Genomic DNA, 23261 nt, shown 5'->3' with positions numbered 1-23261 from the left:
ATATATATATATATATATATATATATATAAAATCCTGGTTTAAAATAAAAATCTGTGAAACGTATCTCATGCAGTCATTTTAGCTTGGTCCTGGTTTGTATTCACAATGTAACACAAGCATCATGACCATCAGGCCACAACCACTCCACCAGCATTACCCTCAACACTGGTGCACCACAGGGCTGTGTACTCAGCCCATTTGTCACACATTTCCTGTTTTATTTTGGAGTCACTTCCGGTTTCTGTTCATTCATGCCCTTTTCCTGTTTTATGTTGTAATCACATGACCACACAGCTGTTTTCAATCCGGACTTTTAGTTCAGTATTTAACCAGCATTTACCTTTGTTCTCTGCCAGATCATTGGGTTTTGTTCCATTTCAGTGTTGTGTATTCCTGCCTGTTAGTTGCGGTTCAAGACAATAAAATTCATTTTCTATTTATTAATGGAATGTGTCCAGTGCATTTAATTTTCTAGAGACTGAGTTTATACGTTTGTTTATTAATTAATTAATGTATTTATTTTTACTTAGAACCAAAAACATGCCTAACGATGTTGATGATGTCATTTGTACAGCTTCAATCACTCGAGTGAAGAACAGAGCAATGAAAGAGGAGGAGCTGAATATGAAAGTCTTCATGTAGTAAGTGAAGAGCTGCCGTCTTTTCTATAGTTGATTCACTACAGGTGAAAATAATGTCACTGCTTTTCTTGTGGATGATGATCGTCTCTTTCCAAACTGGTGAGTGATCAACACAGATGGAAAATGAGATGGAAGACGTTTAACAAGTGGAGTTTCCCTCAGTTTTCTACACCTTCTGATACTAAATACACATTTCAGGAGCTCAACACTCAGACAACAGATGTTGAGCTGAACTATGTGTTTGTTTTCTGCAGGATCCTGTGAGGATTTACTGAAACCATTTAAAGATGTGATGACGACTTTGGAAGGAGACGCTGTGACTCTGTCCTGTAAATATTCAGGCTCTGTGGACTATTTGTTCTGGTACCAGCAGAAGTCCAGTTCATCTCCACAACTTCTGATGGCAGAATATTCAGAAGAAACAGAAAAGTTGTCTTTTAGACACAACAAGACAACAAAGGAGTTTCATCTGCAGGTCTCCTCTGCTGCAGTGTCTGACTCTGCTGTGTACTACTGTGCTCTGAGGCCCACAGTGACAGGAAACACCTCAACTCTGTACAAAAACCTCTGGAGCAAAGACAACACAATGCTCCACAGCATCCACCAGAGGGAGACACTGTCATAAACTGATGTTTCGGGATGGAACTTTTATTTTTATTTTTTTCACTTATGAGAAACAAACAAAATTCCATTTCCAACACTTTAATTTCAAATACTTCACTCTCAGTTTTTCTACATCTCTGTATTTCAAACTAAATTTAAAACGACGGCAACATGAGCAAACAATAAATAAAACATTACCTACTAACTGTCAGTGTTAAAACAATGGATTTTAAACCAATCAGACCTATGGAAATAACGTATTTTAACCATTTGCTACAACCAAAGTTGGTTAATGAGTCTGGAAGAAGCCGTGGGTCTTCACAAATTGAGATAGAATGCTTAATTAATTAAAATGTATTAACCTAATTAATATATGCTATGTTTATCACATATTAGGATAATATTATTATTATCATCATTATTACAGTACAGGACAAGGTTCTGTGGACTCATGGGTCTATTACTGAACGTCTGGAACATTTGCAACATCTGGAGCAAAGACAAAAAATCCAAGGTCAAATATTGGCTGATGTTGCAAAGGTGTTTGTTGTTTCAGGGCGAAATGCTGTAAATGAGGGAAAGTCAGATCCTGAAGGAGAATGTTACTGTAGCTCATCAACAAAATGAGCACAGACATCACAGTACAAAGCAAAACGACTGAGTCTGGACACACACTATCAACGTGTGTAAAGTTCAGGGAGTAATTATTTTATCACTTCAGGGACTTTAGTATTAAGCTTTTGTGTTGAATCTATTTTGTGTTGCCATTGTTTTGATGTTAGATTCAGTTTGAAGACACTCTGACACAAAAAGCAGAAATGAGGAGGGGTCCAGTGTTTCTCACAGCAACGTACGAGGCTCCTACTACTGACTGCACATGTGGCTGCTTCACAGCTGGATTGCAGCTGTGATCATCAGACCCACAACAACAGTGTGTCACCTCTGAACATGGACACACTCGCTGCACTTCTGTTCGTTTCAGCTCTCGTAGGTACGTATGTTGTTAAAAACCCTGAAACTGAACATTTTCTAAACTTCACACATTTAATGTAAATTGTCTAGACTTAAGTTCAGACTGGAACATTTTAAATATGCACAATTACATGTCAGCACTTATTTTTACAGACTAAACTGTTGATGAACATGTAAATGTGACCTGTTGCTTCCTCACTAGGTAACAGCTTGGAAGATGATATTACTGCCATCAGAACTGAAGTGTTTTCATCAGAGGGTCGTAGCGTTACTCTCTCCTGTAAATACTCAGTTAAAGCTAATAATCTCCAGTGGTACCGACAGGATGCTGGATCAGCTCCTCAGTATCTACTCCTGATCACTGATACGAAACAGCCTGAAGTGGTATTTTTTCAATAAATTTACTGTTAAAAACCATCTTGCTACAGTAGCCTAATTAGATGGAACACTAACATAAGTGCGTATAATTATTGATTTCTGTCTTGTTATTTGTGATCCTCAGACCTCCCTGTTCTTCACCAAGATGGAAACGAGCCCTCTTCTATCCGAGATTCAAAAACTTCCCACAGGAAAATTGCCTCACCTGCTTTGATTGCAGAAACTAGAGGAAGATCTGATAATATAATCTAATAAAGAAAGCTGGTTATAATAGCTAGTTTTACAACTGATTCTAGTGACTGTGTGTGATGTACAGGTAGGTGCTTATTGTACAGTCTAATTGCAGCTAAGAGCAAAGATCAGCAAGGGTGGATCAGTCTGTCACTAAAGCTGCTCCCAGATCAGACGGTGTGTTCTGCAGTGGGTGAAAGTCAAGGACCAGGATAGACGTCGGCTTTGCCAGGACCCACCTCCTGTACTGCATCCAGAGCACAGCCCAGGACAGAGCTGACCTTTGAACTACTATGTTCCTAAAAAAAACCTATCCGGTTTTATTTTGGTATTTCCGTTTTTACCTAGTTCATGTTGCTGCCAGTTTGTCACTTCCGGTCCATATAACTCCACCTGTCTGTCATTAGCAATCATGCCTGTATTTAACCACCAGTACTCACCTGTATCCTCTGCCAGATTGTCGTGATTCTTTGTGCATTCCATCATTCATTTTGATTCCTTGCCTGATACCAGTTCTGTTTTCTGAGCCGACCTAGTCTTTGCCTTGCCCTTATCTATACTGTTGCCGAGCCTGTTCATCGCTGACCATTGCTTGCTTTACTGACGCCGAGATCAACTAGCCCTTCTCTGTCCTGTCGCCGAGCTTGCATGTTACTGACCATCGCCTGTCCACTGACGCCGAACTAACTGATCCTCCGGTACCGTATTCCTGCCTCTCTGTTGTCGACCCGTGCTTGTCTGACCGCCGTTATCTGCCTGTCCCCTTGTTTGAAGATTGTGCCAGTGATCTCCAGCTTGATGCTCTGTATCCTGCGCAATAAACGTTATTTTATTGGAACGAATTGGATTCTGTGCCGTGCATGTGGGTCCGATCGGTCAAGGCAACTGCCTCGGCTGACACTATGTACCTGTTTCCAGTAAAACATTTCTGCAACCAAATGCAGGGTCATTTGGCATTGACACAGGTCTAAATTGTTTTATTTTTAGTTAATGCCGTTACTACTGTATGCTGTTATACTGTAAGTAAAGATTACATACAGTAGAGGAATGTCCATGCTGTGTTTGTTTGTATTTTATGAATTCAATCCAAGGTATTACGCTATTAAAGAGTGATACTTGGGTTATAAATTTTACTCTATGGCAGAGGAAATTCAACTCCACAGGATTTCAGATTAAGATCAGCTCAGCTCTGAGAAAGAAGTTACTGCAACTCAGCTCTACAGTTTGTTCAGTAGTAGATGCAGTAAGATTGAACTGAGTTCATTTCAAAGCCTAGAGGTTGCTGTACAGTAATTCAACTTGAACTGAATGTTAATAGAAGATAATAAACTTGAGGACTATTCATAAAAGGATGATTTCATTGGATGCAAGCCTCGATATGATGTCAACATATTTAAACATTAAATATTCAACCGCTCAAAACGAAAGTGAGAAAGAAGCAGGACTCAGTGGGACAGAGTCTACTCTGTAATAAGATGAGTAAATTTTGGGACATCCAGGATTTGATGTCTTTTAAACTACTTTGAATTTTGACTAGTTGATCTGTTTCATTTGGTTTCAAAGAGATATAGTATCATCTGCTTAACAATGAAAATTAATAATGGAGACATGTATAGGCTGAACAGAATTGAACCTAATTCTTGTGCATGTGGAGGATTTGTCGTTAACACGAACAAACTGGAATCTGTTCAACAAATAGGATTTAAACCATTCCAGTGCTTTTCCTTTAATTCCGATTCTATGTTCTTGTCTCTGTAATACTGTCAGAACGTCAGAGGCGGCGGACCCACATGCACGGCACAGACAGACTTAAATACGAAAACAAAAAGGGATTTATTCCAAAACTCAGAGTCAAGATCAGGCAGGGTCATACACAGGTAGGCAATGATGAACAGTCCGGTGGGTTAGGCAAGCTCAGTTCCGTAGGCAGGCAAGGTTCGTTAACATGAGGATCAATGTTACAGTACCGTTCAGTCTGAGGCAGGATCGTCGTCAAGCTAGCGTGCAGGGTCATCATCGGTGGTCAGAATCAGGGTTCAGGATAACAAAAGACTAGGCAGGAATACAAACGCTGGATAGTGGGGAAAATCACGTAAACACAAACTAAACAATCTGGCAACTCGAGAGTGTATGAGGTGGAGACTATATACTGCTATTGATCACTGATTATTGACAGGTGACAGACAGGAAGGACTTCAAAACAAAACCGAAGCAGGACCAGAAACTGTGACATTTTATGATCAATTGTATCAAATGCAGCACTAAGATCTAACAGGACAAGGACAGAAACTAGACCATTGTCTGAAGCTAATAGAAGATCATTAGTGACTCTAACCAGAGCTGTTTCTGTGCTAAGAAGATTTTGAAATCCTCACTGAAAATCTTCATACAGGTTATTCCCACTCAGGTGGTCAGATAATTATTTAGCCCTATTTTTTTAAGAATCTTAAAAAAGGGTCCAGATTAGGTTTTTTCAATAAAGGTTTGACCACAGCCACCTTAAAAACCTGTGGTACGTAGCCTGTATGTAAAGACTGGTTGATTTGATTTAATATGGACGAGCTGATTAAAGGTAGAACTTCTTTGAGTAATCTGGTTGGGGCTGGGTCTAAAAGACAAGTGTAGTTGTATTTAAGTTAGTTGAGGGGTGAACTCCGTACCATAGCCGACTCAATTTACCAGTGCTGTAAAACCATATACAAATAATCACAGACAACGACCAATTAAATGATGACGCTTTATTAAACAATTCAGTGTCAACACTATCTTGAATAACTCAGCAAATCTTAACTTAATCGTAAGGTGTGTCCATCTGGACGTGCTGTATGTGTATGCATGTTACCTGAGATAAAAGGTGTGTGTGTGTGTGTGTGTGTGTGTGTGTGTGTGTGTGTGTGTGTGTGTGTGTGTGTGAGAGAGAGAGAGAGAGAGAGAGAGAGAGAGAGAGAGAGAGAGAGAGAAGGAAGAAGGAATAAGAAACGAGGGGGAAAGCGCGTCCCCCTTTAGGGGCGTGGTGAGATGGCACAGCTGCACGGAAGCTGCGTGTGCCGGTGAGCCCTTTGAATGGGCCTTGCAGTGCGGCGCGGTGATCGCGTCGTGATCAGCTGAGGCGGCGGGGAGGCGGTTAAGCTGGCGGTTTCCTGCCTATTATTTGGTCCAATCAGGATGTCTGACGTCCAAGTTCCTACTCCGTGTGTCGCTTGTATCAGCGGGGAGTTCGGACGTCTCAGCGGGTTGCCAGGTGTGGGTCCCCAGCCTGGCGCCTGGTTTTCACTCACTACTATCAGGATGAAGCCATTACATGTAGGCCGTAGTATTTCCTTTATTTGGGCATGTGGGACCTTAATAATGATTCTGTTATTAACAGATTATACAGATGAGATCCCCCAACATTTGTTCTTTTAAACAAGTAAAAGGAGTTGATATACCAACACATAATTTCACACATATACAAGAAAATGCATTTCAGCTTTCAATTGACCTATTACATGCTTGAACAGAGTAGGAAGAAGTTAGACCTAACGAGTCCTACCCCATGACATCACCTTTCATCAGTGTCTGTACCAATGTTTTTTGCTAAACCAGGACCAATATTCCCAGTTCTACACCATGAGGTCCTCTTTCAGCCTGCTTACAGCATGTTCATTCAACACCCACCTATAGAAACTATTTGTTTTTTGGCTTCTCTTTTCTATACTGGCAATCATAAACCCAAAAAGCTGGTAGATGATCACTAATATCATTTATAAGTAGTCCACTACTCATTTTGTCAGTCATTGGTAAATATATTATCAATAAGTGTTGCATGCTGGGTTGTTATTCTACTTGGCTTTGTAATTTTTAGGTGCATCTACAGTATATAACGTGTTAACAAACTCCTCTGTTCCTGATTTAACAGATCTATATTGAAATCACCACACATGAACATTAATTTATGACTTTTTGTAGAGTAACTTTCTTCCATCCACTCATTAAAGTTTTCAATGCCGACTCCTTCTTTTCCATAAGTTTTTCTGCTGTCTCACATTCCAGCAGATTGTCCACCGCCCTTGACATTTTCTCCACTTTCTTATAACGCACCTCCCATCTTTATGTTCTCTGTTTATACATTCCAAATCGTAAGCATCAAGGTCAAAATGGTTTTAGACTCTACAGTAAGTTTGTTCATAGACTGCTATTAAAGTGTATTAATGATCATTTGTTTTCAAATGAAGTGATTATTGCTGTTAAACTGCTCATCTGTGTAATACAGTACTTGCGGCTATTATCAGAATTGATAGTGATCTTTAGTGTATTGATATTCAATGTCTCCAAATGTGTTCAGTCCTATTTCCAGTCCATCATAATGGGTTCTAGCCTATCGGACATCACAGATATCACTATTCCTGTGTACCTGCGTACTTATTCATACTGTACCACTTAAGGTCCAGCCTCTCTACACTCTCCTAGTCTCTGCGTACTGGTCTTTGGTTGTCCAGGTTCCGAGGTTTAGTCACTAATCGGTCTCTCTCTCTAAAGGTTGATCATCCGGGCAATAACACGTATAACAAATCTTTAGCTAGTAATAAGATGTGAGTGTGTGTAGATGTGTTAGCATTTTTATTTTTAATCTCCCTACTGTACCTTATTGTGTGTTCCTAAAACTGTGACAGCGATCAAAGTGTGCAAAATAATTCCCCTCTGGGATTAATATAGTTTTTGGAATCTTAAATCTCAAAAAGCTATTTGCTGTCTGAATGTGGAGGAAATGGACCAAAAAGAAGTGAAAACACAGACATGAGAGAAGACAGATTCAGGGAGGAGCTGAGCTGTGACTGAATGTAGAAGAGAGACAAACGTCTCCATTCAACACGGTTTGATACACAGTCAGAGATCATTCATCACGCTGAATATGAAAGTCTTCATGTAGTAAGTGAAGAGCTGCCGTCTTCTCTATAGTTGATTCACTACAGGTGAAAATAATGTCACTGCTTTTCTTGGGGATGATGATCGTCTTCTTTCAAACTGGTGAGTGATCAACACAAGTGGAAAAGCAGATGGAAGACATTTAACAAGTGGAGTTTCCCTCAGTTTTCTACACCTTCTGATACTAAATACACATTTCATGAGCTCAACACTCAGACAACAGATGTTGAGCTGAACTATGTGTTTGTTTTCTGCAGGATCCTGTGAGGATTTACTGAAACCATTTAAAGATGTGATGACAACTTTGGAAGGAGACGCTGTGACTCTGTCCTGTAAATATTCAGTCTCTGTGGACTCCTTGTTCTGGTACCAGCAGAAGTCCAGTTCATCTCCACAACTTCTGATGGCAGAATATTCAGAAGAAACAGAAAAGTTGTCTTTTAGACACAACAAGACAACAAAGGAGTTTCATCTGCAGGTCTCCTCTGCTGCAGTGTCTGACTCTGCTGTGTACTACTGTGCTCTGAGGCCCACAGTGACAGGAAACACCTCAACTCTGTACAAAAACCTCTGGAGCAAAGACAACACAATGCTCCACAGCATCCACCAGAGGGACACGTCATCCAGTAGGAGCTGCACGACCTCTGCACTGTTCAACCACTGTGTCAGTCATAACTGCTGCACTGAACAGAACAATTCTCAGACTGAATGTTGAACATCAGCCTCTTTCTCCTCTTGACTTCAACCTTGTTGTAGAGATGGATCATTGGCTGTGGATTATTCTGGCTGCTCTTTGCTACGGTGAGACAGAAACTAACAAGAGTTGATTGTTCTATGTAAAGTCATGAAGTGAGTCCTGAGCATAAACAGGTTTGATTGTTACATTTGACATGTTTGTCTCAGGGAGTGATTAAACCCACTGATTGTTCTCCTTTAATCATCTTTATTCATCGTCTCTTCCTCTGCATGTTCGGTTCTTCGCCAGAGTGTAAAGGAGAAGACAGAGTGATCCAGACAACAGGAGACGTCACTGCTACTGAAGGAGACGCTCTTACGCTCAACTGTACATTTGAGACCAGTTACACTGGTTACACATTGTTCTGGTACAAACAAGAAGTACACAATTCTCCAAAGTACATGTTGAAGTGTTTCTCAAAATCAGTGGACAACGCCCCAGAGTTTCCAAAAAAAAGATTTGATGCTGCAATTGAAGGGACATCAGTTCCTCTGAAGATCCAGAAGCTTCAAGTGTCTGACTCTGCTGTGTACTACTGTGCTCTGAGGCCCACAGTGACAGGAAACACCTCAACTCTGTACAAAAACCTCTGGAGCAAAGACAACACAATGCTCCACAGCATCCACCAGAGGGAGACACTGTGAGACACTTCAGGAGTTTCAGACCAGAAATGCTCAAACAACTAAAACGAGACTCATTCAACTGCATATTTATCTTCTCTTCTGATTTTTCTGCAACTCAGTGAATCAACTAGTACAAATTATTTACTGTCCATTAATATGAAGAACTTTAAATCATCCATCCATCTTCCATTCCGCTTAATCCCACACGCGGGGTCGCAGGGGTGCTGGAGCAGTACAGCATCTCAGCTGGGTGCACCCAGGACAGGTCACCAGCCCATGGCAGGGCACTTTAGATCATTTGTATTGATTTAATTAAACATCAGCTTTTGGTTGCTTGTGTCAAACATCATTACCTCAAACTCATCACATAACTGACACAAAGTCTGCAACCACTCCGTTTAACATCAGTGACTGAACCTCAGCTACAGACCAGCAAGAGCTGATTACCTGACTCCGCCCACTGAAGTCCAGCTCAACCAAGAGTCCAAGCTCTGAATGAATCATTACAGAATCATCTGAACAGACTGAACAAAATGTCCCAGAGCTGCACATAAAGCTCTGATCAACATAAACAGTGTCAGTGGGCACTGCTACCAGCACCTCTGGGTTTACATGCAGTAAAAGTCATCTTAGGCAGCTGTAGCCTGGTTGAAGGCTGAGGAACAATGACATTAGTTCTTTTCTGCTGCTGATGCTTCCTCCTGATTCAGCCTCACAGAACAGTTTATTAGCGCTGCACCGAGTCCTACCCCATGACATCACCTTTAATCATTGCTTTAACCCATAATTATTTTAACCACTTATACCAATTCAATGTTTAGTTTGTGTAATGACAAGTTTAATATACATAATTCAAATTCAATAGACGTTTCAGTGTCTTCCTTTTTCTTTTGCAGTTTTAAAACAACTGTGTGTTTTTCACACTGAGTGATCCACCTTTTTAAAATCCATGATGTTTGATGAAACCCGTGTATATTTGTTTGGATATTCAGTTGGCACAAGTCTTTTCAGGGTTGTGATCAGCTGACAACAGAGACACTTGGGATTTGTTTCCCACCCAATGTCGCCTGAGTCACTGTCACTCCCGTGATGTGAAGAGTCTATACGTCGTCCGACGTGGGCAACTCATGGCTGCTCGTGTATGTGTTTTCTCAGGATCGTGTATTTGGTTTAAACTGTGATTCGACGGTGCAGCTTCAGGCGGCGCTTGGCTCACACCTTAGCTGGACGGTCAACGCTGCCTCTTGTTTAGAAGTTTGTTACTGTTGATCTTGATCTCCGCACTGGTTCACAATTGGTGACGGGTCGTCTGTTGTCTCCGGAACCTTCCTGCAGTGGCTGGTGTGAATTTGCCAAGTTGCTCGTTCTGCCACCTTTACGGCCGTGTGGGTGGTCAGTAGCACCTGGAATGGGCCTCGCCACCTCCTGGAGTTCCAGTGTTTCCTGCGATGTTCCTTCACGATCACCCAGTCTCCAGGTCGGAGGCTGTGGAGGAGTCCCTCCACCTGCTCAGGAAGGGCTGCCTTCACCTGCTTCTGCTGGCGTTAGTTCTATGAAATCCACCATTAGATGTTTAAACAGAGCTAAACAGGAAGTGGTGACAAAATAAAACCGGAAATGACTAAGACAGTGAAATAGTTGACTGAGGTTGTTACAGAACCCCCTCGTCTAGGACGGATCCCTAGACGTCCCAGGGAGGTCCGGGTGAGCTTGGTGGAACTCTTGGATGAGGCTGGGTTCCAGAATGTCCCGGGCGGGAACCCATGATCGTTCCTTCGGACCGTATCCTTCCCAGTCCACAAGGTACTGAAGTCCGCGGCCTCGGCGGCGACTGTTTACCAGGGAACGGACGGTGTAAACTAGGGTGAATCTACATGGTCCTGGGGAGAGTGAGTCTGACCGATGCGGAAATTTATAATGCGTTTAATGGCAAATGGTCCGATGAATTTCTGTGACAACTTACATGACTGGGTTTTGATTGACAGGTCTCGAGTGGATAACCAGACCTGCTGGCCGACGGTGTAAGTAGGTGCTTGGGATCGATGTTGATCCGCCGATCTCTTGTAGCGAGCTTGGGACTGAATCATGGCTCTCCTGGCCTGGGCCCAAGTACGCCGGCAGCGCCTAAGCAGGGCATGAGCTGAGGGGATGATTACCTCTTTCTCCAGGTATAGAAACAGCGGGGGTTGGTAGCCGTATGCGGCCAGAAGGGTGACATTCCGGTGGATGTGCATGGTAACGTGTTGTGTGCATACTCTACCCAGAGGAGCTGCTGGAACCACGTAGCCTCCTCTGTCCAATAACCTCTCATCATTGTCCCATGTTTTGGTGGTTGGCTGACTGACGGTAAGCATATCGCGTCACTTCCGGTTACTGGGGTTTGCTGCCGCTGTGTGTGTACAGTGTTACTCTCTGCTCTTTTCTAAATATTATCGTTTTATATCTGATAGCGACTGCTAAAAGTTCCAAAACAAGCTTGTAACACTCAAGCATCTTTTCCTTTCATTAAACGTCCTGCTAATTTACACTGTTATCTAAGTGTTTTCTCCGCTAGCGTAGCTCCTAGCTAACTTTCCTGCTATGGCTTCCCCCTTTTCCTCTCCCTCTCGCTCTGTTCGGTGCTCGGTGTGTCTTATGTTTAGCTTGTCTTCTGCTTCCTTTAGTGATGGTAATGGTATCTGTAATAGGTGTACGCTAGTTGCAGGGTTGGAGGCGAGGCTGTTAGACTTAGAGTCTCGGCTTCGCACTTTAGAAAACAGGCCAGCTAGCCAGGTCTCTTTAGCCGGTGCGGAGCCTCCTAGCTTAGCTGCTACCAGTCCCCCGGCAGGTCCCAGGCAGCTGGGCAACGACTGGGTCACGGCTCGTAAGAAACGTAGCTTTAGGCAGGCGCCCACGGTTCACCACCAACCGCTTCACGTTTCAAACAGATTTTCCCCACTCAGCGACACACCCGCTGAGAAACCCACTCTGATCACTGATGACTCCATAGTCCGAAACGTGAAGTTAGAGAATCCAGCGGTCATAGTTAAGTGTTTGCCTGGGGCCAGAGCGGGCGACATTAAGTCTTATCTTAAGCTCCTGTCTAAGGATAAACGTAAGTACGCTAAGATCGTAATACACGCAGGAGCTAATGACGCCCGGTTTCGCCAATCGGAAGTCACTAAGACTAACATTGAGTCGGTGTGTTCGTTCGCCAAAACAATGTCGGACTCCGTAGTTTTCTCTGGACCCCTCCCCAATGTGACCAGCGATGACATGTATAGCCGGCTGTCATCGCTCCACCGCTGGTTGTCTAGGTGGTGTCCTGCAAACGGTGTGGGCTTTGTGGCTAATTGGAGCACTTTTTGGGGAAAACCTGGGCTGATTAGAAGAGACGGCGTCCATCCCACGTTGAACGGAGCCTCTCTGCTTTCTAGTAACATGGCCATGTTGCTTAGTTTCCCCACTCCGTGACAACTCAGAGTGGAGCCCAGGACGCAGAGTCGCAGTCTTACACGCCTCTCTGCACGTTCTCTACAGCCGCGACCCACTCTTAGTCTTAGTTATCGCATAGAGACTGTGTCGGCTTCTCGACCACCTAAACTATACAAGTCACACACGAATCAAAGAGGAGTGACTTACCAGAATTTAATAAACATCAAAACAGTTCCTCTTACGGAACAAAGTAACAGTAAGCTAATAAGGTGTGGTTTATTAAATATCAGATCTCTCTCATCTAAATCCTTTTTAATAAATGACTTGATAAGTGACCATCACATAGATCTGTTCTGTCTCACTAAAACCTGGCTGCAGCAGGATGAATATGTTACTTTAAATGAGTCGACTCCAATGAGTCACATTAACTATCATGTTCCAAGAAGTACAGGTAGAGGTGGAGGAGTAGCAGCAATTTATAAATCAGATTTATTAATTACTCCTAAACCTAAACATAGTTATAACTCATTTGAGAGCCTCACTCTGAGTCTTTCTCACCCAGACTCTAAAACTCAGAAACCAGTTGTGTTTTGTATTGTTTACCGTCCTCCTGCTCCATATTCAGAGTTCTTAACTGAATTCTCTGAATTCTTATCTGACTTAGTTCTTAGCACAGATAACGTCATTGTAGTGGGAGACTTTAACATTCATGTAGATGTTGACAGCAACTGTCTCAGCACTGCTTTTAACTCCTTAATAGACACTATTGGTTTTACACAGCAGGTAAATTAACCCACTCATCGTTTTAACCACACCCTCGATCTTGTCCTGACATATGGGGTTGAAATTGATAATTTAATAGTTCTTCCCCAAAACCCTCTGTTATCTGACCATTTCTTATTAACTTTTGAATTTAGCACAACTGACCCTATAACAGCTGGAAAGAAATGTTACTATAGCAGATGTTTATCTGACAACGCTGTTGCCAGATGTAAGCAGATGATTTCATCATTCACCTTACCATCACCTTAATCCTTATGAACAGGTTGACTGTCTTGTGGATGATGCTGCAGCTTCTCTACGTACAATGTTAGACACAGTGGCTCCTCTGAAGAAGAAGACATTGAATCAGAGGAGGTTAGCTCCGTGGTATAACTCAGAGATCCGCAGCCTAAAGCAAAGGACTAGACAACTAGAAAGACAGTGGCGTTCCAACAAAATAAATGTAAACTGCATTGCATGGAAGGACAGTCTAATGAAATATAAAAAAGCACTTTGTGCTGCTAGAAAAACATATTATTCCTCCCTAATTGAGGAAAACAAAAACAACCCCAGGTTTCTTTTCAGCACTGTAGCCAGGCTGACAAAGAGTCATAGCTGTATTGAGTCTACTATCCCCTTAAATCTCAGCAGCAATGACTTTATGAACTACTTTACTAATAAAATTATCATCATTAGAAAAAACATTCAGCAGCGACTTCTTCCAAATGACAGAAAGCACTGTCTAGATCCATCAACTTTAAATTTATTAAATCCTCTGTCTTACCTAGACAGCTTCTTCCCCATACTGTAACTCATATGGAGTTAACCTCAATAATCAACTCTTCCAAGTCGTCCACTTGTCTTTTAGATCCAATCCCAACCAGATTACTCAAAGAAGTTCTACCTAATCAGCTCGTCCATATTAAATCAAATCAACCAATCTTTACAACTAGGCTATGTACCACAGGCTTTTAAGGTGGCTGTGGTCAAACCTCTATTGAAAAAACCAACCCTTGACCCTGGACAACTAGCCAACTATAGGCCCATTTCAAATTTACCCTTTATTTCCAAGATTCTGGAAAAAATCGTGGCTGAACAATTATCTGACCACCTGAGTGGGAATAACCTGTACGAAGATTTTCAGTCAGGATTTAGAAAACATCACAGCACAGAAAAAGCTCTGGTTAGAGTCACTAATGATCTTCTATTAGCTTCGGACAATGGTCTAGTTTCTGTCCTTGTCCTGTTAGATCTTAGTGCTGCATTTGATACAATTGATCATAACATTCTATTGCAGACACTAGAACATAGAATCGGGATTAAAGGAACAGCATTGGGATGGTTTAAATCCTATTTGTTGAACAGATTCCAGTTTGTTCATGTTAATGATGAATTCTCCACATGCACAAGGATTAGCTAAGGAGTACCACAGGGTTCTGTGCTGGGTCCAATTCTGTTTAGCCTATACATGTCTCCTCTAGGTGAGATTATTAGAAAGCATTCTGTTAATTTTCATTTTTACGCAGATGATACTCAGCTATATATGTCCTTGGAACCAAATGAAACAGAACAACTAGTCAAAATTCAGGGTTGTTTAAAAGACATAAAATCCTGGATTTCCCAAAACTTCCTTCAACTAAACTCATATAAAACCGAGATTCTTATTGTTGGACCTAAAAATCTGAGAGAGACACTATTGAGTCAGATAGCCACCCTGGATGGCATAAAATTAGCTTCAGATTCTACTGTTAGAACCTTGTTGTCATGTTTGACCAGGATCTCTCTTTTACATCATACATTAAACAAATCTCCAGAACCGCCTACTTCCACCTTAGAAATATAGTTAAAATCAGAAGCATCCTCTCTTAGAGCGATGCAGAGAAACTGATCCATGCATTTGTTACCTCTAGGCTGGACTACTGTAACTCCTTACTCATAGGATGTCCTAACAGCTCCTTAAAAAGCCTACAGCTTATTCAAAATGCTGCAGCCAGGGTTCTGACAGGACTTAGAAAGAGAGATCACATTTCTCCTACATTAGCTTCTCTGCACTGGCTGCCTGTAAAATGTAGGATAGAATTTAAAATTCTCCTACTCACCTACAAAGTACTCAATGATAAAGCTCCTTCTTATCTTAAAGACCTCATAGTTCCTTATGCTCCCAGCAGAACACTTCGTTCTCAGAGCGCCGGGCTACTTGTGGTTCCTAGAGTCTTTAAATGTAGAACAGGGGGCAGAGCTTTTAGCTACCAAGCTCCTCTCCTCTGGAACCAGCTCCCTCTTCAGGTTCGAGAAGCTGACACACTCTCCACCTTTAAGATTAGGCTTAAAACCTTCCTTTTTGATAAAGCTTATAGTTAGAGATGGTTCAGGTCACTGGCAATTATTGTTAGTCACAGGAACCATCTCTTAGTTAAGCTGCAATAGACATAGACTGCTGGGGGACTTAATTTATACACTGAGCTCTTCTGTTTCCTTCTACCTCCTCTGTCCAATAACCTCCCATCATTGTCCCATGTTTAACTAACCTTGTCTCTTTCTCTCCAGTAGTTGTGCTTCTCTCCTCTCTCTCTCTCTCTCTCTCTCTCTCTCTCTCTCTCTCTCTCTCTCTCTCTCTCTCTCTCTCTCTCCCTCTCTGTCCTCACCTACAGTTATCATTGGACTCAAAGTTTGGTGTCTGTGATGGGCAGCTGCGGATCCAACCGTCCTGCCTGCATCCAGTCCCTGGTCCTACCATCCTGCCTGTGCTCTGTTGTTGCTTGTTGTTGCTTGTTGCTGTTGCTGTGCTTTTCTCTCTCTCTATCCTCTCACCCCAACCGGTCAAGGCAGATGGCCGCCCACATCCAGTCTGGTTCTGGTTTCTTCCTCGTTAGAGAGGGAGTTTTTCCTCTCCACTGTTAAATGCTTGCTGTATGTGGGATTTGTTGGGTTTAGTTGTGTGAGGTTTTAAACCTTACTTTGTAAAGTGCCTTGAAATAACTTTGTTGTGATTTGGCGCTATATAAATAACATTGAATTGAATTGAATTGAATTGAATTGAATTGAATTGAATTGAATTGATGGGTTGGTTGATGCCAGGAGACAAGGACCGGTCTCAAGTTGTTGGTTAGTGCGTTCGGTTTGGCCATTGGACTCAGGGTGATACCCGGATGTCTGGCTGACCAGGGCGATGTGGGACCAGGGACGATGCGGAATGGGAAGCAGCTGGAGGAACCCAGGAGGTGGTCTATGAGAGGGTTTGTGGACTGAACAGACAGGACAGGTGGTTACATATTCTCGAACATCCTTAATTACTGACGGACACCAGAACCGGCGGCCGATGACGAAGGCAGTCCGCTGGACCCCAGGGTGGCCACTGAAAAAGGATGTGTGGGCCCAGTGGACTACCTCCCCCCGAAGCTCCGGAGGGACGAACAGCCGATTAGGTAGACAGGCTGGTGGAACTGGCAGACCCCTCGTTGCTTCTTGGACTCGACCTTCTATGGACCATGTAACTGCCCCTACTAGGCATGACGCGGGGAGGATGGTGGTGGGTTCCTTTGTTTCGGATTCAGCCTCATGAATACGGGACAAGGCATATGGTAAGCAATATGACAGGTGAAAGTTGAAACGGGCAAAGAATAGCGCCGGCCGGGCGTGGCGAGAGTTCAGGCGTTTGGCGGTGTTTAGGTATTCTAAGTCCTTGTGGTCTGTAAACACGTGGAATGGCTGCTCTGCCCCCTCCAGTCAGTGACGTCTAAGCCAGGTATACCCCATTACCACCGGAAATGCAGAAGACTCAACCACGTGGAAATGGATCTGCTCGGCATGAGAATCTGGAAAGACCATGGTGATTGGGCCGGTGCTGTGTATTACTTTCCACAGGTGATGACCATCTAGGGCTGTGGCCTCCACTGAAGTAGGTAAGGGGACCAGGGGAACTCCCAGGCGTTTAACCAGGTCAGCATCCATGAGGCTAGCATCAGCGCCCGAATCCACGAGCACCGCCGGCTGGACAGACTGGTTATCTACAGTGAATGTGGCAACAGGTAACGGTCGAGCGGAGGCCTTACACATGGCTGACTGGCTCACCACTATCCTCCCTACTAGTGGTGAGCGTTGTCTCCAACGGGCATGACAGGGCATGACAGGGCGATGTGACCAGGTTGGCCACAGTATAAGCATAGGCCTGAAACTCTTCGTCGCTCCTTCTCTGCGCTGGTGAGGCGAATTGTTCCGAGCTACATGAGTTGGGACACGGGGGCAGCGTCGGCTGACTTTGCGGTTACTTTGGCTCGAGCGTGGAAAGGCGGCGTTTGTTGCCGGAAGGATTGCCCGGTGGTGTGTTCAGGTGTGCTGGGAACTCCGGACATTGACTGTAGTGCAGTTCTGGAGCGTCCTGATGACGCCGCACGTTCCTCTTCGTGATGTTCACTGACGCTGATCCACAATCGTCGATCAACTTTGATTGCAAGTGCGATTAACTCGTCTAAATCGGCTGGGGGTTCAGTTGCTGCTAAACTGTCCTTGACACGACGAGACAAACCCTTGATAAATATGACACATAGTGCGGTGGAGTCCCAGCCTGCCTCCGCGGCGAGAGTGCAGAACTCAGTGGCATACGCCGAAGCGGAACGATCTCCTTGGAGGAGACTCACCAGTCTCTGGGCTGCTTCTCTGCCTGGCGCGACCTCTTGAAAAATACGCTTTAGTGCCATGGAAAAATCATTGAATGTCGCTAGGCAAGCGGATTTATTCGTTCCTCCTGTGTCCGGATCCGTGCCTCCTGAGCCTGCAACTCGGTCTTAATCAACTTGGCGCCGGCTGGGTCCATGTCTGGTTGTGACATGTGTGTTCTCACAGGGGACAATGACACCTGCTGTGAGAAGAGAGTTAAAAACAGTAGTGATACCTTTAATTGCCTCTGATTTTAGTGGAAACTGTGGTTTGCATGGTCAAATTTTGATGTGTTGACCACTGGTTCACAATCTGCTCTTAACCCAACATCGTACTTATGTGCTGCCCATAGAGCAGAAGGCACTTGTTGGAGCTCAGAATGTTGCCACAGTACATCTGTGGAAAGAAAAAAAGTTGCAAGCGCGGTGATGACGTCATCTCCCAAATGCACAGTGCGCTGTGCATGACAAACTGACTACAGAGGTTTACAATAAATGTGATGCTTTATAATGTACAACACTGTAGGATCTGATGTGGCTTCCTACCGATTAGTTTTGTACTCACACGCCAGAAGAATGCTTAAACTTTATGCCTTCAGGGGAGTCACATGGCAAAGGGACAGTTAGTTTCTTTACTATTTGAAGGCCATGTTACTCCTACTTGACAGATTGAACGTTCACTAAGTGGTGCGTGTGTGCGTGCGTGCATGTCTGTGTGCGTGTTATCTCCCTCCTCAGTGCTCGCCGTTGGTGCTTCACCATCACTCTCCTCCCGCTCCAGTCAATCAGGCTGCTCAGCACGCCTGGAACCCTTTGGTTGAGGACATTCGCTCTGCCAGTGTCCCGTTTCCCACATCGAAAACACTGCTTGTTGTTTTGTTTAGAAGCGACAGTTATGGGAGTAGTGTCCAAACTTGCCACAGCAATAGCACGTCACTGGTTCCTGTCTCAGGCGGCCTTCAGCTTTCCCTCAACCTCCGTCCCACTTGAAATCCTTCTCTCTCCTCTGTGCTCCTGCAATTGCTTGCATCATGTTCAGGGAAGCCATATGTAGCTCCTTTTGTACCTTTTCGACGTGAATGTCCTTTCTCTGCTGCAGCATGAGCTGAGCGTATCTTGCGTGTCAATAGGAAGAGGGTCATGTGACACATCAAACTTATTGGCAATTTCACAAGAAAAACAATGGTTGATTTTAACGTAACTCTATGTTTTTATAAGTTATTTACAGGTTTCTCTTTGTTCACAACCATTGACATGTCGAAAAGGCTAACACCTGATGAGTGGATCGAAATTGTGTTGATATCTGGTGTAGTAACTGGGTCATTGCAGCAGATTTCAATGCAAGACACCCTATGAGACCACCCATCTCCCATGCTAAAGTTAGCAAACTGCTTGCTAAGAGGACAGCCACTAATGTTTCTTCATTAGTGACAGTTTTCATGCGTCCACATTTTGGCAAATCCAACACTGAACCAGTTTCATGAAACTTAGCAGGCAGTTTGCTTCTATACTCTCCTTGCCTCGGGGTACTGGTCTTGGGTTGTGGGTCCACGTTCCGAGGTCGGGTCACCAATCCATCATACCACAGGAACGCGATGTCTCCCCTCTCCCTGGCCTCCCTTAGCTCCGGCATCAGCTCCTTTCTCTTCTTCTTCACCTTCGCCTCCGTGTAGTCATTTATGTAGATGTTAGATTCTTTAAGTTTCTTCGCTTGTTGCAGTATGTGTGCCTTATCTTTCTCTTTCATCATCTTTACCAACACCGCCCTCGGTCCACGATCTGAAGGTTTCCCTACTCTGTGAGCCCGCTCCATCTCAATATCATGTTGAATTTGCAATTTGTCCTTCAGTATTTCCTACACCTTACACTCCGCTTCCGTCCAGCTTTCTCCAGCTGTCTCCTTAATTTCTTGTGGACTGTGCTTCCAAGTATTCTATTTTATCTGTTATTGTTAACACAGACTCTTACAAGTATTTTAAACATCAGCCCTCATTTCCTTACTTTGTTCTTTCTGTTCTCCCATGGCTGGTTTGATTTGATCCTCATCTTGCTGGGTAAACTGCATACTCGTTTTTAATTCCAACACTTCTCTGGTCAGGTCGTCCAGTCTTTTATTATTTGACTCCATGAATGGTTGCACAAAGCCTCTGAAAGCCTTTCTCTCTACAAACTATGACCTGAGATTAAAATTCCTGATATAAAAATTGTGTAAACTTGTCCAACTGACTCTGCTATTGTAGGACGTATCCAGGGTAGTGATGTCACAGAGTATCAGGGAGTGGTGAACGGCTTTGGACTGGTGTGGACAGAACCACCTCCAACTGAACATCAGTAAAACTAAGGAGCTGGTGATTGACTTTAGGAAATCTGGGAGTGCTGTCACCCCTCTCACTATTAAAAATGAAGAGGTGGGGGTGGTGACCGAGTACAAATACCTGGGAGTGTACTTACAATAAACTGGACTGGAAAAAGAACTCCTCAGCTGTGAACAAGAAGGCTCAGAGCAGGATGTACTTCCTGAAGAGGCTCAGGTCCTTTAACGTCTGCAGCTCCATGCTGAGGATGTTCTATGAGCCTGTGGGTCCAGTGTTCTATGCTGTGGTTTGTGGGGCAGCAGCATGAATGTAGCAGACAGTAACAGACTGGACAAATGATCAGGAGGGCTGGTTCTGTTCTGGGGGTGGAGCTGGACCTCCTAAATGCTGTAGCTGAGAGGAGGATGCTGGTCCAACTCCTCTCTATAGACAACACCTCCACCCCCACACAGTGTGTGGCTGGATAGAGGAGCACCTTCAGCCACAGCTGATCAGTATTAGGTTCTCCACAGAACGCTACCGGAGAACCTTCCTACCGGTGCCATCAGCCTGTACAACTCCTCCTCTGTCTGTGAGGGTTGATCTTCATCCATGCAATAACATGTATAATAAAACTTTAGCTAGTAGTTAGATGTGAGTGTGTGTAGATGTGTTAGCATTCTTTTTTTTTTCTCACTACCTTCTTGTGTGTACCTCCAACCGTGACAGCGATCAAAGTGTGCCAAATATTTCCCCTCTGGGAATAATACAGTTTTTTGAATCTTGAATCTTAAACAGCTATTTGCTCTCTGAATCAAGGATCAGTGAGACAGATTAAGGGAGGAGCTGAGCTGTGACTGAATGTAGAAGAGAGACAAATGTCTACATTCAACACGGTTTGATACAGTCAGAGATCATCATTCATCACGCTGGAGCACGCTCTAGAGCAAAGACAACACAATGCTCCACAGCATCCACCAGAGGGACACGTCATCCAGTAGGAGCTGCACGACCTCTGCACTGTTCTACCACTGTATCAGTCATAACTGCTGCACTGAACAGAACAATTCTCAGACTGAATGTTGAACATCAGCCTCTTTCTCCTCTTGACTTCAACCTTGTTGTAGAGATGGATCATTGGCTGTGGATTATTCTGGCTGCTCTTTGCTACGGTGAGACAGAAATTAACAAGAGTTGATTGTTATATGTAAAGTCATGAAGTGAGTCCTGAGCATAAACAGGTTTGATTGTTACATTTGACATGTTTGTGTCTCAGTAAGTGATTAAACCCACTGATTGTTCTCCTTTAATCATCTTTATTGATCGTCTCTTCCTCTGCATGTTCGGTTCTTCCCCAGAGTGTAAAGGAGAAGACAGAGTGATCCAGACAACAGGAGACGTCACTGCTACTGAAGGAGACGCTCTTACGCTCAACTGTACATTTGAGACAAGTGCATCATATTCATATTTGTTCTGGTACAAACAAGAGGGAATTGATTTTCCTAGGTACATTTTACGTCGTGATACTTTGGGGACACAAGACAACGCCCCAGAGTTTCCCAAACAAAGATTTGATGCTGCAATTGAAGGGACATCAGTTCCTCTGAAGATCCAGAAGCTTCAAGTGTCTGACTCTGCTGTGTACTACTGTGCTCTGACGCCCACAGTGACAGGAAACACCTCAACTCTGTACAAAAACCTCTGGAGCAAAGACAACACAATGCTCCACAGCATCCACCAGAGGGAGACACTGTGAGAAATTTATGGTTTGGGATTAAACACTCTAGAATCAACAGAAGTGAAAGCACAGACATGAGAGGAGACAGATTCAGGGAGGAGCTGAGCTGTGACTGAATGTAGGAGAGAGACAAACGTCTCCATTCAACAGTTCAGTAGAGACCGAATCATTACATTTATTAAACATGACATCGTTGAAGTTCATCCAGCTCCTGTTTTCATTAACTCTTATTAAAGGTGAGATTCATTTAAATAGTATTTAATATAATGTGTGTCTTTATGTTTAACAACCGTGTTTCTTCTTCAGGTGTCAGATGTGGAGATCTCACTCCTGTCAGAGCAGAAGATTTCAGTGTAGAAAGCAGCAACGTCACTCTGTCCTACACATACTCCACTAAAGCTACTGCTAGCGACTATTTCTTCTGGTACCGACAGTATCCAGGAAAACCACCAGAGTTCCTCATGTCTCATTTAGGAACAGGAAAAATATTAAATAATCCATTAACTGGACTGACTGTTACAATGAATGAGAACAAAACACAGATGGATCTGGAGATCTCCTCTGCTGCAGTGTCTGACTTTGCTGTGTACTACTGTGCTGTGACGCCCACAGTGACAGGAAACACCTCAACTCTGTACAAAAACCTCTGGAGCAAAGACAACACAATGCTCCACAGCATCCACCAGAGGGAGACACTGTGAGAAACTGATGGTTTGGGAACTTTTTAGTTTTTTTTCTCTTATGAGAAACTAACAAAATTTCATTTCCAACACTTTAATTTCAAAACTAAACTTTTAACTAAATTTAAAACGATGGCACCATGAGCAAACAATAAATAAAACATTATCTACTAACTGTCAGTGTTAAAACAATGGATTTTAAACAAATCAGACATATGGAAATAAAGTAGTACCATTTACTACAACAAAAGTCGACTAATGAGTCTGGAAGAAATATGAAGAAGCTGTGGGTCTTCACAAATTGAGATAGAATGCTTAATTAATTAATATGTATTAACCTAATTATTATATGCTATATTTATCACATATTAGGATAATATTATTATTATCATCATTATTACAGTACAGGACAAGGTTCTGTGGACGCATGGGTCTATTACTGAACGTCTGGAACATCTGCAACATCTGGAGCAAACACAAAAAACAAGGTCAAATGTCGGCTGATGTTGCAAAGGTGTTTGTTGTTTCAGGGCAAAATGCTGTAAATGAGGGAAACTCAGATCCTGAAGGAGAATGTTACTGTAGCTCATCAACAAAATGAGCACAGACATCACAGTACAAAGCTAAA

The 23261-nt window shown here is 43.3% G+C and overlaps 1 gene segment (V, D, J or C); it reads left to right on the top strand.

Annotated features, from left to right (window-relative positions):
- Window positions 1–8338: 8338 nt before the first annotated feature.
- Window positions 8339–9096, top strand: LOC114845002 (T cell receptor alpha variable 18-like; the record flags this gene model as incomplete). The annotated part of the segment is given in 2 exon segments: window positions 8339–8532; window positions 8717–9096. Coding segments are annotated over 2 exon segments (423 nt in total), but the record flags the coding sequence as incomplete, so codon positions are not given.
- Window positions 9097–23261: the final 14165 nt, after the last annotated feature.

Source organism: Betta splendens, chromosome 17 (assembly GCF_900634795.4).
Source record: "Betta splendens chromosome 17, fBetSpl5.4, whole genome shotgun sequence".
Taxonomy (NCBI): domain Eukaryota; kingdom Metazoa; phylum Chordata; class Actinopteri; order Anabantiformes; family Osphronemidae; genus Betta; species Betta splendens.
The sequence above is the reverse complement of the archived record's forward strand: the minus strand, read 5'-3'. Positions and strand labels throughout refer to the sequence as shown.